This window comes from Choloepus didactylus, chromosome 19, assembly GCF_015220235.1.
Source record: "Choloepus didactylus isolate mChoDid1 chromosome 19, mChoDid1.pri, whole genome shotgun sequence".
Taxonomy (NCBI): Eukaryota; Metazoa; Chordata; class Mammalia; order Pilosa; family Megalonychidae; genus Choloepus; species Choloepus didactylus.
In genome coordinates, this window is record NC_051325.1 from 20,284,863 (window position 1) to 20,301,199 (window position 16,337).

Here is a 16,337-nt window from a genome sequence, read left to right on the forward strand (position 1 = left end):
CATTATTAATGCTCCTTTTATGACCAAGGGTTGGTGTGAGTGGTTTAGATAGAACATGGAGGCAGCAATTTGGAGGATTCTGGAGAAGACTGAAAGGAAGGAGACCAGTTGAGAAAGGGGGAAGGGAGGTACAGAATCAGGAAGCTCACTGTTTGAGGTGCCTTCATGATATCCAAATGCACATACCTAGAGGCAAGTATGAAACTCAGAAGAAAGGTCGTACCTGGAGAAAAATATTTGGGAGGCATCAACATATAGTGTTAGTTAAAAGTATGAGAGTAGCGAATATTGCAGAGGGAAGGAGAGAGTGTGAGAGGAAGGAGGATTGGGTCAATGTCGGAAATCCAGTGGACATCAGCATGGTATTGAACGGATGGGTGGAAGAGGAACTGTCTCCAAGAAGACGGAAAAAGCTGGTCAGAGGAATAGGGGAAAATGAGATTTTAAGGAAGCCAAAAGAGTAGAACTTTCAAGAAAGAGTACATTAATGAAAGCATATATGAAATGCAGTGAGAAACGTGGATAAAACAAAACAAAACAAAACAAAGATGTAAGGAAGGACCTATGACCATGGGACTTGGCAGTATGGAGGATGTTGGTGTCAACTGGGGTAGAAGCCAGATGGCAGTGGGTTGGAGTGTGAGTGGAAGGTGAGGAAGCAGACGAGTAAAAAATATTCTTGTAAGAAGTGTACTTTAAAGGGAAGGAAAGAGCTGGAATGGAAGCTTGAGGGTGACCAGGAACCATTAGTGGTTTTAAGATGGTGGGAGACCTGAGCATAATTTTTGGCAGAGAGAAAGAGAGTCAACCAATGGTAGTTGGTTAATCAATCATGGGAGAGATGGGATAATTGATGAAGTTGGGTGGCAACAGGATGTGAATGGGCCTAGGTTGGTGGAAGCCCTCCCTGTCCTTGACAGGGAGGATAGATTTCTTACTCTCAAAGACTGGAGGGAGAGAGGACAGGATGGTGAGGATTGGATGTGGGGAAGAGGGGAGGCAAGGGAGGAAAGACAAGGCAAGGGTGAGGGGTTCTCCTCAGTGAGCCAGGAGGCACAAAGCTGTCCCCTGAGACTGGGGAAGTCATGAAGCTTTGGAATCCTCTCTGAGGACTGAGAGAGGGAGCGACCAAGACAAGTGTCAGGAGATCTGAGCATTGCTGAATATTCTCTTCAAGTCCTCCCTGTCAGAGACTGAGCCCAGGCAGCAGCAGATGGCATCATCAAGAAGGCCAAAACTGGCCAGGAGGTCAGCTGGCATTTTCCATAACGGCCCAGTAGGAGGGCTTGTTTTGTACTGTCCTGGGGGTTGGGGCCTGCCTAAGATGGATTCGTTATTCTAGATCGTTTCAAATCCCAGGCCCAACATCTATCCCATTCCTCAAGCTTCTAAAGTAAGAATAACAGTAATAGCTAAAATATTTATTGTCTTTACATGTGTTACTTATTTAGTCCACTCAACACATCTATAGGGTATCCCACAGTTTATGGATGAGCAAACTAAGCCAAGATTACACCTCCACACCAGTTTGTGGAGCTGGGATTCAAATCCAAGCAATCTGCCCCCCGAGCCTTTGATCAAAACTGCTGCACGGCCCTGCCTCTAGAGACCAGGCAACATTAGAGCTAGAAGAGAGTTTAATGACATCTACTGAGATCCCCACGCCCTCCCCCCCCCATTTTGCAAATGAAGTGGGTAGAGGTGCCCAACATTCAAAAGGAATAATGGGAGAGCCGGGACAAGAATTCCAGCTGCCAGGAAGCTGCCGATTCTCAAGCCAGCATGCTCTGCCCTAGCCCCAGCACAAGAGTGGCCCAAGCTGGGTCTCCTGGAGCCGGGCTTTGCCTGCTCCAAACTCCATAGTTATGGCCGAGAGGAGCTCACTGGTCTGCTGTCATAAAAGGATGACAAAGACGGAGAAGCACGTCCTGGAAAGGCTTCTGGTCCTCAGATGACCCCTTGGGCTGCTTCTCATTAGCTTCAGTTATGCCATAGGAGGAGACAATCTTTATGAGACTAACAGTCCTGCTTCCTCAATTTCTCAAGTGGGTCAAGAACATAAATTTCCGTTTTCTTAGTGATAACCAAACTCAACACCCCTTCCCACTCTCCCCCAAAAAAGAGCAGCTTGGCTTTGGGTTGGCTTTTTCTCATCCTATTTAAAATAGCAAGCATGACTATGATCATTATACCCGTAGATTATAATGTAAAAAAAGTATAAGGGGTGGCTCAAAATAATTTTAATTTTCAGCTGGCTCTGGAGTATGGAAGGATTATAAACTTGCCTTCAAATATTTTTACTTGGCATCTCAGAGCGGGCAGCCCCTTGCAATTTATTATCTGGCCGAGATGTACGCGACAGGGACAGGAGTGTTGAGATCGTGCAGAACTGCCGTGGAGGTAAATAGCGGGCTGTTGTAAAGCCCTTTCATTGATCTCACAGTTGAGGTGAATATGCCCTTAAATCGTTGGTGCCTTTTATTTTATAGATAGTACCTCTTTTCTTCTAGCTGATGGTGTGAACACTGATATTTGCCAGAGAGGAAAAACGGTGACACTACTCAGATTTGGGGCAGGGAGGCAAAGAAATGTTCTCTCCTCTCTTGCGTTTGGCTTTTCATAAAGTTCAGGGCTTACCCCACCAATTCAGTTCCAGGAGCTCTGTCTGGGCCTTCCATCAAATCACCAGGGCAATTTGGCACTTGTAGCAGAGTTGGGAGTTGCTCCATGGGAAATGAAAGGCTTGATTTAGCTGAGAAACAGAGCCCACTTCTTCCCAGAAAGCAGGGTCCTTGGGTTTTCTGATGGTTTGGCCGACAATCGAGAAAGTGAGTTCTTTTAACCTATGCCAGTGATGTACTTTTCAAAAGAATGCTTTTAGGCCCTTAATGCCCTTCATTGATTTATTAAACACTTTCACTACACCAATATAAATACCTGCATGTTGCAATCTGGCCCCTCTGAAACTCATTTCCAAAGCTGCCAGCTAATAATCTATCTTTAGATTTGCTCCTTTGCCAGCTTCCTAATGAATTATGCATGGCTAACCTCTTTTGATTACATAAGGGCTATTCAGCTAGGTTGACGTTTGTCCCCGCAGAACTCTGCACACCTCCCTCACAGCTATGTCACCTGCCCCTCAGGCACTGTCAGCGCTTCCCTCTCTCCTTCCCACATGACCCGTGGCCTTATAACTTGGCCTTTGCAGAGCCCAGAAAGGTCTTTTGTTTTAAAGAGAAGTCAATACATTCTTGTCCTGCCACATAGCCCCCAAGCCAGGGAAGTTTATTACACAAAGTTAAAATAAGCCTGGGGAAGTTTCAGCTCAAGACGAAAAAACACATATACTTGTCGTCTTTGTGCCTATGAAAGGTATTAACTCCCCGGTCTAAATAATTTGCAAAAGCCATGCTTTAGATCTGAAATCTGCCTAATCAGCCAGCAGTAGCTGAAGACTGATTTCATTTTTCACTTGCCTGGGATGAACTATATTGTCTAACTAGTCTGCTTGATTTCTCTTCTCCATATACAGCTTTATAAAGGTGTCTGTGAACTAGGCCACTGGGCTGAGAAATTCCTGACAGCGTATTTTGCCTATAAGGATGGTGATATAGATTCTTCTCTTGTTCAGTATGCACTACTTGCAGAAATGGGGTATGAAGTAGCTCAAAGCAATTCAGCATTCATTTTGGAATCTAGTAAGATAAGTTAAAATTTTCTGCAATTTCCCTGTATGTGTATATATAACTTTACCACGGGGGCAAGTTAAGCCTTACTAATGACATATCTCCCTTTTCTTAGAAAAGGCTAACATTCTTGAGAAAGAGAAGATGTATCCAATGGCATTGCTTCTATGGAATCGAGCTGCCATTCAAGGTATAGAACCTATGTAAAAATAAGTGCATACCTGGTCCCTGCCCACTATCATTCATCTGCCTGGTTTCAACTGTATTCTTAGGCATGTAGCAGAAAGGGGCAGAATATCAAGCAGGTGGCAATTCAAACTGTACGGATGTTAGGGTCAGTGCTGGGTTAGCCTCAAGGTCATTTCCAGTAATTTATATTTCCTCATTATTCAGAAGGTCCCTGACATAGCAAACCATAGAAATTTTGCCATGGCCCTGTCTCCCTGGCAGTAAGAACAGTTGTTTGAAACATAAAAATTTAATTAAGAAACCAGTTTTCTTATCTGGCTACTCACTCATTTGCTGAGTTCTTTGCTGAACTAATCCGAGACCTGACTTACATCTCAATGAGCTTATATGCCAAATTACTTTGTATATTTAAGACTCATGCGATTTCTCTTTTGAAATATCACATTGGGTGATTAGCACAAAGTTCCCATCTTTACTATAACCTTTAGCATGTTAGAATCAGGGAAAAAAAATAAAGAGGGATAATTGACAAGATCCTCTCCCCTTTCTTGGAGTTCCCTTGCCCCATTTATTGGAATTATATGTGAGAGCAACATGAGGTAGCATCAGTGAGAAAAGCTTTGCTGCTAGGTTGCTATGCTGCTTCCCTTTCTTTCCCTAAAATTATATTGTTAAAAGCAGAGAGATACTGCAAAGCTGTCACTACTGGCATTTGGATATATGAGGAACACTCTTGCAGCAAGAGAGCAATTTTATTTCCAATTAGGTCTCTCAAAATCATCTCATGCTAAGGCCGAAGCATCCCTTTTCACAGGAGGTCAATAGGGTAAAAAATGATTCTCAGCTGACTCCAATATGAGGCAGAGGAAAAAGTCACAGTGGTACCTTTTCAGATTCAGCTGAGCTGGTAGAGCAGCAGAAAGTCATCAATGTGATTTTTAGAAAAAATTCCACCTCCAACCCCCCCAAGGAATCAGTATTTTCTAAAATACAATAAAGGCTCCACTTAGACTGGAGAAACAACACAACCAATCTCTCCACTACAGCAAATCAGCTCAATTGCAACAAGCACACATTTATTCCAAGCCAGGAAATTGTATGGCAATTACACAAGGGAAAAAGAGACATTGAAAACAAGGTGACATTAATATTAAACAGGATTCTCTGATATAAAAGTCAGGCCACTAAAAATTATCATGCATCTTGAGAGAAGTCAGCCTTGAGTGTCCCTGAAGATATGGCTCCCGAGCAGCTCACCTGGGGTTAGGAAATCTAATAATGAGTCTTTCCATTTAGTCACTGTTCCTGCTTCTTTTACCAGTTGCTGTGAGTGAGGAGGGTGCTGAGCCATCAGGACCCAGTCCCCACCCTGTGACTGTGAAGTTGAAGTGGACATCCTCCCACTGTCAAGTATTCCCCCAAGAGCCTGTCAGAATTGCCATATGCCCCCATTCAGTCCCGTTCATTAGGGCAGAGTTGAATCTTACAGAGAACCAGCTTGTTCACCGTCTTCCATTCTTAGAGACACCAGGGATCCTGCTTACTGCTTGTAAAGCTTGAAAACTCACAGTAGTATCTACCCCTTTAGTTACGGCCCAGAAGGAAGGTTGGGGTCAAGGGAGAGCAGCTTTGGGCAAAATTGGAGATGGCGTGAGTTTCTCTTTAGGACACCGTGGACCTCCCGCCCCTTCAGGCCGCTCTGCTGGGCACCACTCCTATAAGGCCTTGCCCCCAGCTACCTGTACATTTTGAAGCATCATGGGAAGCAAATCCTGATAACTTATGTCTTTGGTAACTTAAGAATTGTATGACTTTAGCTCTACTCAATGTAAGCTAAGGATGGCTCATGGTATTATATCTCATAGCGGTATCTACATTTTCATAAGGGATTCTAGAAGATTAAAAGAACTTCAGTACCCAAGGGAAAAAAATCTAGAAGGATTTCAGGCATTACACTTGACCAAATGGGGAGAAAATTAGCTTCCAATGATACATGTCCAATCATACTCGACAGGGTACTTCTTTTTCCAAGTAAGCTTATACGTTGATAGAAGGATTGACCATAGCTAAAAGAATAATCTAGTTGAGTGTTCCCTCAACTTTTCAATCCACATTCTCTTAGTGGATTGGAAACATGAACCCCAGGACTGAGGTCTCACCTCTTGACAAGTCACATGACATCCTTTGTACTCTTTAATATATTCATGTTTAAGAGTAATATTCTAAATTACTTAACATTTGGGGAAAGTGTTTTTCTAAATAGTTTCCTGTCACATCTACCCATTCATTCCATAAATATTTATCCAATACCATTCTAGGTTCTGGGTCTATATTAGGGATTAAGACCTTCCCTCAAAGTTCTTGCCCTCATGGAGTTCCTGTCTTCATTGGGGAAAGAGAAACACCAGTGAAAAGATAAACAACATCCAAGTGATTTTATGTGCTGTGAAGGAGATAAAATGTGATGAAATAATTACTGGGGTGGGGGCCGATGGCGGTATCTTAGAGAAGGCAAAGGCCTATATGAGGGAAGTGACATTTGAAGTGAGACCTGAATGATGAAAAAGCCACCACGTGAAGAGTGGGACATCCCAGACAGAGGGACTTTAGGAATCTTCATGCAGAGAACCTGAGGCACGAATGAGCTTGGTGTGTTGAGCAAGAAAGTGCTGTGCAACGAGGTTCGTCAGGGAGACAGAAGGCAGATTAGGCAGGCGAGGTAAGGAGTCTGGATATTATTCCAAGTGCAATGTGAGGTCATCGGAGGGTTTTACCCATGGAAATGACATGATTTTCTTTTATTTGTTGTATGAAGAATGGATTGAAAAGTGGAGGCAAAAGAACCATTTGGGGTCTCTTATAGCATTCTAGGTGATGATACTGATGGCTTGCACTAGGATGGTGGTGGAGATTGCGAGAAACATGTTTTAGAGGTAGAACCAACAGGATTTGCAGGTGGATTGGGTGATGGAGGTGAAGGAGAAAGAAAAAGTAGGAATGATGCCCCTATATTTACAGCCTGACCAGTGATGATGCTACTACTTGGATAGGAATGAAACATGATTTTGTTTGGTTTTATTTGGGGAGGGGGAATGGCAAGATATTAGAAGATTTCTATTGGACAGTTTAAGTTCAAGATCCAAGGAGAGAAGTCAGGAAGGTAATTATAAGATCTGGGGCTTGGGGGGAGACAAGACTGGAGATATAAATTTAGAAAGAGTTAATACAAAGATAGCTATGGGACCACATAAGACCACCTAGAGAAAGAGTTGAGATAGAGGAGAGTGAGGGAGAGAGGAAGGGAGGGGAAAGAGAAAAGAGAGGGGAAAAGAAAGGAGAGAAGACAGGGGAAAAGGAGTCTAGGAACAAGTCCTTTATGTTCCAATATTTAGAAGTTGGGTAGAGAAGGAGTCAGGGAAGAAGTCTGAAAAGAACAGCCTACAAGGTAGGGGGCAAATCAAAAGTATGCAGTGCCATCACTATCAAGAGAGGAAAGCGCTTGGGCAGGAGAGATGGTCCAGCAACTCTAGAGATGCTAGAGGTCCAGTGAGATGAGGGCAGAGAAGTGGCTGTCCTCTGGAAGCATGGAGGTCAGGGACCAGCTTGGAAATAGCAGCATCATGAGGGAGGAGACAGAAGCCAGATTGAAGTGCATTGAAGAGTATATGGGAGGTGAAGCCATGGAGACAGAGAGTGTAGAAAGCCCTCTGGAAAAATTTGAGTGTGAAATGAGGCACACTAGCTAGAGGAAGACACCACAGAATAAAGACAAGGTTTAGTTTTGTTCATGAATGATACCAGAGAGCGTTTGAATAACTGATGGGCTTGGTTCAGGAAAGAGGGAGAAACTGGTAATGCAGACGAATACAAAAGATGAGCAAAGTCTGAAAACAGTTTCCCAAGAGTTGATCCACCTTCAAAAAAACTTTCAAAAAAAAGGCAAAATTCATAACTTTTTGCTCTTTGAGAACATTTGTACCATACCACAGGTGTTATCCTACAATGAAGACAGTTTGAGTGTTATAGTCTATAAAATATATCTAATGCTGATATTCTGGGATTCTGAGGGTTTGTGTGTGTGTGTACCATGTATATGGTTTTATATATATATATATATATATATATATATAACCATATATATGTGTATATATATAAATTTATATATATATATAAATTTCAAAGGACTGTAGATTGTCAGATTGGGTTAAGTTACTGGGAACTATACTCAAATTGTTTGAGTTATGATTCTTCTCTTTCTAATATTATTTCTATCAGGCAATGCATTTGCTAGAGTAAAAATTGGAGATTATCATTACTATGGCTACGGGACCAAGAAAGACTATCAAACAGCAGCCATGCACTACAGCATTGCAGTTGACAAATACCACGATGCACAGGCCATGTTCAATCTGGCCTACATGTATGAACATGGTTTAGGTATGGCGAAGGTAATAATCGAAACCTGGTAATGACAGCTGTGTGGGAAGGGAAAATCTGCTCATGCTTCGGATTTCATCTGATGTTGGGAATGGAAGGAAAAGGCAAGGTTTGATGAGTCCCTCCCATGTGCCAACACATTATTACTTAGCCCAGCACATATTACTCACCCTAATATCAAGCCTATGGGGTAGGTATTATCCATATTTATGCCCACGTACAGAATTAACAAGTAGGAGTCTAGCCTTGTCTAATTTGATTCATAACTTCACTCTCTTTCCTCTAATACTAGTGGGCCCCACCACCACTTCTCTACACCTCCAGGCCATTTTTTAATTAAAATTTCCACTGTTACTTTCGGTAACAAGGAGAAAGTTGAATGAGGTCAGATCTGGATACAGAGGGGTTAAAACAGAAATGTCTCCTTAAGCCCCCACTCTGTATATGATATAGCACTGGGCACTCTAGGAAGGCCCCCAGAAATGTATTTTTACCCAACCCACCGAAGACTGATTACCCTTGACTTGAGGAGCGGAGGCATATTCATTAAGAAAGCTAACAACATAAATCCATCAGAACGTGTCATTAAGGCAGAAGATGACACTGGGAACTGACATGGTGAGAAATGCATATTAAACATAAATAACGATAATAATAGCCAAGCACTGGGTTGGGTGCCTTATGCATACTATGCCATTTAAATCACACAACCACCAGATGAGGTAAGTCCTATACATTGATACAACAATTTATAAATCACACAACTACCAGATGAGGCAAGTCCTCAATTGATGCAACAGGAAACCACAGTACAGAGAGGTTTTCACTTGGCTGAGATTGCAGAGCTCATCAGGGGTGGAGCCAAAATTTGAATCTGGGCCTGTCTGACCCCATGTCTTAGGGGAAAAGAGTGGGCCTTGCATTGAGTCAATCTTGGTGCTCAACCATATATCTCTCTTCAGTGTTTATGTTCTTGGCTGCATTTTGAGAGCTGGGGATCACTGGAGGATTATTAGCTTTATAAATGCTCTTTTCTTTCTTTCAATTGTGCTGGTAATTGAGAATTACTGGTAGGGACTTTCCTCCTACACGAGTTGCTGTTGGTGAACACCAAGCCATGGGCTTCTTATTCAGGTTCTCGTTATCCAGCGGTACTGATTATCCCATGCCTTTCAGTTCTCTCCTGTTGCCTGCCTTTTGACTGCTGGCTTTTCATCAGCCCTATTATCTTAAGTAGTGGAAAGAATGTCAAATCCAAATCCAGGCTTTTTTCCCCATTCCTAGCAAGTGTGAGCTTCCCATCTTTGTAAAATTTCATGGGGTCGGGCATGGATCAAATAGCTAAATGGGATGATTCACTGGACAGCACCTAGCCATGCATACCCCACCTGTTGTCTACATCCATAAAACAGAGTTAAGGATACCGGCCCTGCCCCGGCATTAGGAATGGAATGAATCAGTGTTGGGGAAAGGGCTTTGTAGTCCAACCGGGGGTGGCATGACTTCTTTAGATCAGAAGGGAATTCGAGTGACTGCCCAGTTAACAAAGGCTTCAGTAAGATTAAAGCTTTTATTCACCATTCTCCATGCAAAACATAGCACAAGAGGAGCATTTCTCTATAAAAGATAAAAGAGACCCCACTCCATGTGTTAACTTTGGGTTAGCTCGGCCGTGTGATTCCAGAAGGACTTGGTCCCCCTGACAACCACATCTCCACCAAAGTGAGGCCGTGTAGCCTTGAGCCCCTCGTGGGAAAATAGGATGGGGGCTACTTTCGCTTCTTCACAGGAGAAATTGCCAACATTGCAGGAGAGGACACGGCCGGCCACGGCCCCCAGATGGCCATGATTGGTTTTGCTTGGAGTCACCAGTGATCTCTCTCCCAGGAGCAAAGTCAAATAGGAACCATTGGCAGACATACGTTTAGAAAAAATTGAAGTTCCTCTCTCATCACTTCTCTGTTCTTTTCTGCCAGGGTTCCTGTTAAATCGTGTTATATCATGGGTAGTTCATTTTGATCAGTTTCTCTCAGTCACAGGTATATTTTTCCCTATGGAAAGTTTCTACATTTAAAGAAAGAAAGAAAAAAAAAACCCCACAGGGTTGCTAGTAGCCTCAGACCTGGATATGGGAATTTTAGATTTAGCTAATGAGGGTCCATTGTACTTTGTCCTTATTAATTTCTTTTGTTTAGCAACTAAAAAAATAACCACATATCCTGAGGCCAAGTTTACTAATATTGCTATCTGAGTCAAATTAACAAGGTTTTGCCACCTTTTCTAATTCCTAAAATGAACATGCTGATAATTAAAAGCCCAAGCATGTTCAAAGATGTTGAATGAAAGCAAAGAGATGAGATGCTGAGGGCTTTCCCTGCACCCAAGTCACCTAGTAATTAAGCATTTCTTCAGCAAGGCACTTCACAATCCTCTTGATTAGTTAATCCTCATGCAAACCACTGGGAAAGATGAATATAATATCATTACCAAGGTTTCTGAGAATCAAAAGAGGTGGTGTAGAATCGTGTTTTTACAAACCCTGTATTTAAGCCCTCTGGGGAAGGAAGTGAGGTGCAACTCAACTTGGCAAATCAATGTAAAAATATGGGTCATTGTTGCTGTTATCTATCTTTAGGACAGGAAATCAGTACTAGGGTGATATAGGCGATTTATCCTGGTAGCTTCACTGAGAAGCAGCTCACTCCCCTATATCTCCTGATAGCTTCACTGAGAAGCATCTCACTCCCCTATATCTGACTTCAGGTTAAGTCCGATGAGCTCCTTGACTTAAACCTTGGACCAGGACTGACCATATCATCGTTCAGGGAGCACAAAATACATGGCAAGAATTAGGAGAGGACCTAAACTGGTTTAGAAACGCTGACGCTCAGCCCACGTGTTCTTATGAAACTCTTTCTCAGTTTATACTTGATTGTGAAGCACTACAGAAATGTAATCATGAACAAAACCTTCTGCCCAGCCTGGACTGGCCATTCCTTCCGTCCACACCCTGGGTCAGGCCTGCGTTTCTGCTCAACCTGGCTTGTTGTGAACCTTCTTAGGGATCTTCTGTTCTGGTGTTCTCCCTTTAAGTCTTGTGGTAGAGATGGCTCTGACCACCAAACATTTGTAATTCCCAGTCTATAGCAAAGACCTTTTGCTGGGATGTGCCCACCTCGTCAGAGACTCCATTTCTCAATACACTGCTTCCATGTGAACAGCTCTCACCAATGGAACGGAAGTAAAGATGAAGGCATCATTTCCCACTAAGGCAGCTAAGGAGTGGGTAACCCCTTTTCCCTTCCACTGCTGAATGCAGAAAACACAGGGGCTCTAGGAGATGACAGGGTGACAGTGGAAGGAGCTTGGGTCCCTCAATTGGACGCACGTGAAGGAATTCACCACTGATCAGGAATATCCAAACTGGAATGGTGAATGAGGGAGAAATAAACTTCAATTGTGTTAAGCCACTGCAATTTGGGGGGGTAATTTGTTACAGCTGCTAGCATTCCCATAATTAATACATGGTCCATCTGAGAAAGCACTCCAGGTTATTCCTGATAAAGATTCTAGTACTATTACTCCACCCACTTTCAAAAAAAACTTACAAATAACTAAACAAACAAATGACAGAATCTTCTTAACTTTCTATTGCCTAATAAAGTTCAGACTTCTCAACTCAGCAATCAAGACCCTCCTTGACCTGGCTGCAACCTACCTTGATAATAATGGTTTGATATGCCACTACTCCTCTAGTTATATTCTAGGTTACTCTCCTTTCCCCTCAAAGACCTTGAATGGGGGCCCCACCTGATCTTTGGTGGTACCACTCTCTTTTTCTGGAGTGATCTTCCCCCTTAGTTTTGCCTGTGAAAGGCCAGTCCATTTTTCAAAGAATATCTCTTCTCTATGAACCCTTCAACAGATCCCCAATTTAACAGATAGCATCTGCTTCTAAACTACCATAGTCCCTTGCCCTGCTTTTCATCCAATCCATTCATTTATTCATTTGGATATTTACTGAGTGCTTGTTTTGTATCAGGAAGCACTAGTCTTGGCTCTGCCGATATCAGAACAAGACAGCCTTCAAAGAGCTCATAGTCTACTGTGCAAGAGATATCCATAGCTGTAGGGAAAGGCCATAAAAGCATGCGCATATACACACACCCACCTGAAGACAATTAAAAGTAAAGTACTATGAACATATTAAAGAGGGACAAATTAATTCACCTGGGACAATCAGTGGTGTTAGGGTCTGTTCAAAAATGTTTTTGTAACATGAAGCTTAAGAAAGACTTGAAGACTTTTTTAAATGAAAGAAAGCATGTATACTTAAAGATAATGAGTAGGAAATCTACCCTAAATGAAGACCAAAAGGTGGAGGAAAATTATCCTTTGGAGATGAGCTTTGTGTATATATATATAAATAGAGAGAGCGAGAGAGCGAGAGAGAGAGAGAGAGAGACCTACTGGATAACACATTTTTGGATCCTGCAGATAAAACAAAACCACATCCACTCAGTAGATTATAAATAGACCTGTCAACATTTATTTAATTATGGCACAAAGCATTTTTATTTCTCGTTTGTCTGGTCTGACCACCTATGGAGTGTTAAAGCTGGAGCTTTAAACACCAGAATAGAATTACTTCCGTGAAGGACAAGTTAAAGTTAGGTAATTAAAATGGCCCTCTCAGAAAATTTTGCAAACTTTATTGTGGAAACATATACAATGCAAGAAATTTGATGACACTCAGACTTGGAGCTGGAAAACTCCTGCATCGTATCATTGAACAATTTCCATAAACCAGCTACTTTATTGCTGTAGAATCACTGTACCTTTGAATTATAAGAAGCTATTTTGAACAATTGGACATAGGGCAGTATCTTCGCATGCCTGACATTTTACTTAGAACATATTATTTAAGAAGAGCCTGCAGATCAATTTACATAACCTCCTAAATCACTGAATTTAAAGCAAAATAAATTCAAAGGTACCACAGAAAAGTCAAATGTAAGTGGATCAGGTATGCAATGAGCTTTTCATTTAATGACCCCTGACCATCCTCAAAATGCTGTTTTATCAAGAAGAAATTTTTTTCAAAGATGGAGTTTTTTACTACATAGGACCTAAGAACGAGGAGTCTTTTCTAGTCTAGAAATAAATTAGTAACTCCTGCCTGCCTCAAAGAAGAATGAACCGAGATTCTGACAAAGCCTTGCCCTGAACCTCCTGTTGAAGTCAATATGCAGTCCACGTGTAGGGGTGACGCAGCCCTTATCATCTGCACGTGCTTTCAAATGAACACCCACTGAGATTGCTGGAATTAGAGACACAAATTAGAGTTTTTATGACACCCGTTTTCTCTGTTGCCAGGAAGATTTGTTCAGAATAATCTCCTGGATTTTAAGACTTTGAAGTAAGAGCATCCCTTTTACTCTAACAAATCAATTTGCCAGGCCCCCAAGCTTTGGGAAAATGTAGGAAACGACAAGCAGAGCACAGCTGAGATAGAATGCTACCTAAGAAGTGGGTAACGCGGAGACCTCAAGCATTCACAACTGCTGAACGCTGGGTAATGGAGCAGAAAAGACGAGATATCTTGTCCTTTTCTTCCCCTTTTGAAAATAATCTGTGGTCCCCCAAGCAAAATATAAAATTCTGGGACAGGCCCAGGGTACTGCAACTTTTAAAAGAAACACCCTACTTAGCTTTTTCCTTACTCTGTTTGGGCAAACAAAAGTAAACTCTAAGTAGGTGAAAATTAAACATGTGTTTTTTTATCTGCCATGGCATAGTTTTTAAAAAGTCCATGAAATCATAGTATGTTATTTGAGAAATCAGTAGGTGAAAATTAAACATGTGTTTTTTTATCTGCCATGGCGTAGTTTTTAAAAAGTCCATGAAATCATAGTATGTTATTTGAGAAATCAAATTCCAGCCTGAGAACTCAAATAGTTTAGTCATTCTTTAAGTCATTGAAATCTACTATATATGAGTCATTTATTAAGCACTGGGAATTCTAGAGTGAATGAGATAGCACAAGTCCTTGTCTTCAAGAACCAGAAGACAGACAAACAAATTCTGTAACTTCAGGTATAAGTGCTATGAAGAAAATTAAGAATTTTAATAATTACTGACTATATTTTTGTTTTAAGGAATTATACTATTATTATGTCTAGCCTTTTTCTGCCCCTTTAACTGAACTCATACCTAAAAGCTGGTCCAGGGATATTCAAGAAAGCTTCTTTGGAGATTGTATTAGTTTTCTATGCCTGATGTAACTATGACTGTAAATGAAGTGGCTTAAAACAACAAAGATTTCTTATCTCACAGTTTCTGTAGGTCTGAAGTCCGGTGGAGTTGATGGGGTCCTCTGTTTAGGTTTTCTCATAGTGAATATCAAGGCTGTGTGCTTTACTGGAGGCTCTGGAGAGAATCTGCTTCCCAGCTTGTTTGGGCTGTTAGAATTCAGTTTCCTGCGGTGGTAGGGCTGAAATTCCAGTTTCCTTGCTGGCTGTCCGCGTTCTTTCTCATTCTTTCCATGTGGCCCCTCCAGACGAGCCCCTCCTACACTTGGAATCTCTGACTTCCCCTCCTGCCAAATCTTTCAGACCTTCTCTTCTATCCTCAGCCCAGAGAGAACTCTGCCTTTGAGGGCTTGTGAGATTAGATTGAATCTACCTGGGTAATTCAGGATCTGGGGCCTTTCTTGAGGTCCCTTAATGTTACATATTCACAGGTTCTAGGGATTAGAGTGTGAACCTCTTTGGGCGGCCATTCTGCCTGCCAACATAAACTGATAGTCAAACCACAGTTTCTGTTGATTTACTGCTAAGAACCTGCACCTGATGTGTTCTGGACTCTTCTTCTATTTCCAGGACATTCACTTGGCCAGGAGATTATATGACATGGCTGCTCAGACAAGTCCGGATGCTCACATACCTGTGTTCTTTGCCCTCATGAAACTGGAAACCACGCATTTGCTCCGAGATATCCTGTTTTTTAATGTAAGTTTGTCTCAAATAGGTCTCAAATCCTTGAAAGCTCCAATGGGCAACTCTTAGGGACAGAATGAAGAAGTCCACCAGGGGTGTCTTTTGTGAACTGGCTTTCCTTTGATAGGTAGACTTCAAAGCCTTACACTTAATGCTGAGCAATTCTGCTTGTTATATTGAGTATGTCTTGATGCCTCGTAGTACGAACAATGAATTCATTCAGAAGACATTGTTTTTTAGCACAAGCTATGTTCAAGGTCCTAAGTAAAGTGACATGTATTATATATATATTTGTTCCAGACAGTTCTTGCCATCAAAAATCTGAGACTGACAAGCAGATGGCAGTTGGCAAGTAGTACCACAAATAACTATAGTTTGAAAAAAGTAGAAATTGGATTTTATGAATCTTTGGATTACTTTAAAAGTGCCAATTAAGCCCCTGTGAGAACTGGAAGCAGGCAAACAAGGAAGAAAGGGATACGGGGAGGGGGTAGTTTTTCTTAGAGAGGGGATGGAGGGAGATGGAATGGAAAGGGAGGTTTGGGTTTTCTTTTGATGGAGTATCTCTTGCCGGCAGTTTACGATAAGATGGAAATGGATGAAATTGGACAACTCCCTTGGACCATACTGGGATTTATTTCTGATGGGCTTAATTGTTGCCTTGCTGATCTTCTTGCTTAGAAATCGCCATGTGTAGCTTCTGGCTCATAGGAAAGCCTGCTTATGGGAATCAGCTTATGCCAAGGTATTCTTCACTAAATAAAGAATTTCTTCATCAAAATCAAGAGTCTGCTGTCAAAATTCCCCCACTCAGGCCTGTTATGGGAGATGGACAAAGCCTGGGACCTGTCCTCAAAGAAGTTGAGGTGATCACTCAGGGGTAGTAGGGACAAATCACCTCAGAATTCATCACAAACCTGTCATCTTGGCCATCTAGTCCAGAGCTATGGAAAGTGAGCACCTATTTTCATGTTGTTAGTTGTAACAGCCTCTCCCCTTTCAAGAGGAAAAACTGGGTTTCTTGGTT

General features: G+C 41.9%; 1 protein-coding gene across 1 annotated transcript in view; it reads left to right on the plus strand.

The window, feature by feature from the left end:
* SEL1L2 (SEL1L2 adaptor subunit of ERAD E3 ligase) overlaps window positions 1–16,007 on the plus strand; it is a 78,462-nt gene extending 62,455 nt beyond the window's left edge. Inside the window, exons 14-19 of the mRNA XM_037812254.1 lie at window positions 2,252–2,400; window positions 3,533–3,698; window positions 3,802–3,876; window positions 8,151–8,323; window positions 15,194–15,322; window positions 15,888–16,007. Coding sequence (XP_037668182.1) covers window positions 2,252–2,400; window positions 3,533–3,698; window positions 3,802–3,876; window positions 8,151–8,323; window positions 15,194–15,322; window positions 15,888–16,007 — 812 coding nt within the window. The remainder of the gene's footprint in view (window positions 1–2,251; window positions 2,401–3,532; window positions 3,699–3,801; window positions 3,877–8,150; window positions 8,324–15,193; window positions 15,323–15,887) is intronic.
* Window positions 16,008–16,337: the final 330 nt, after the last annotated feature.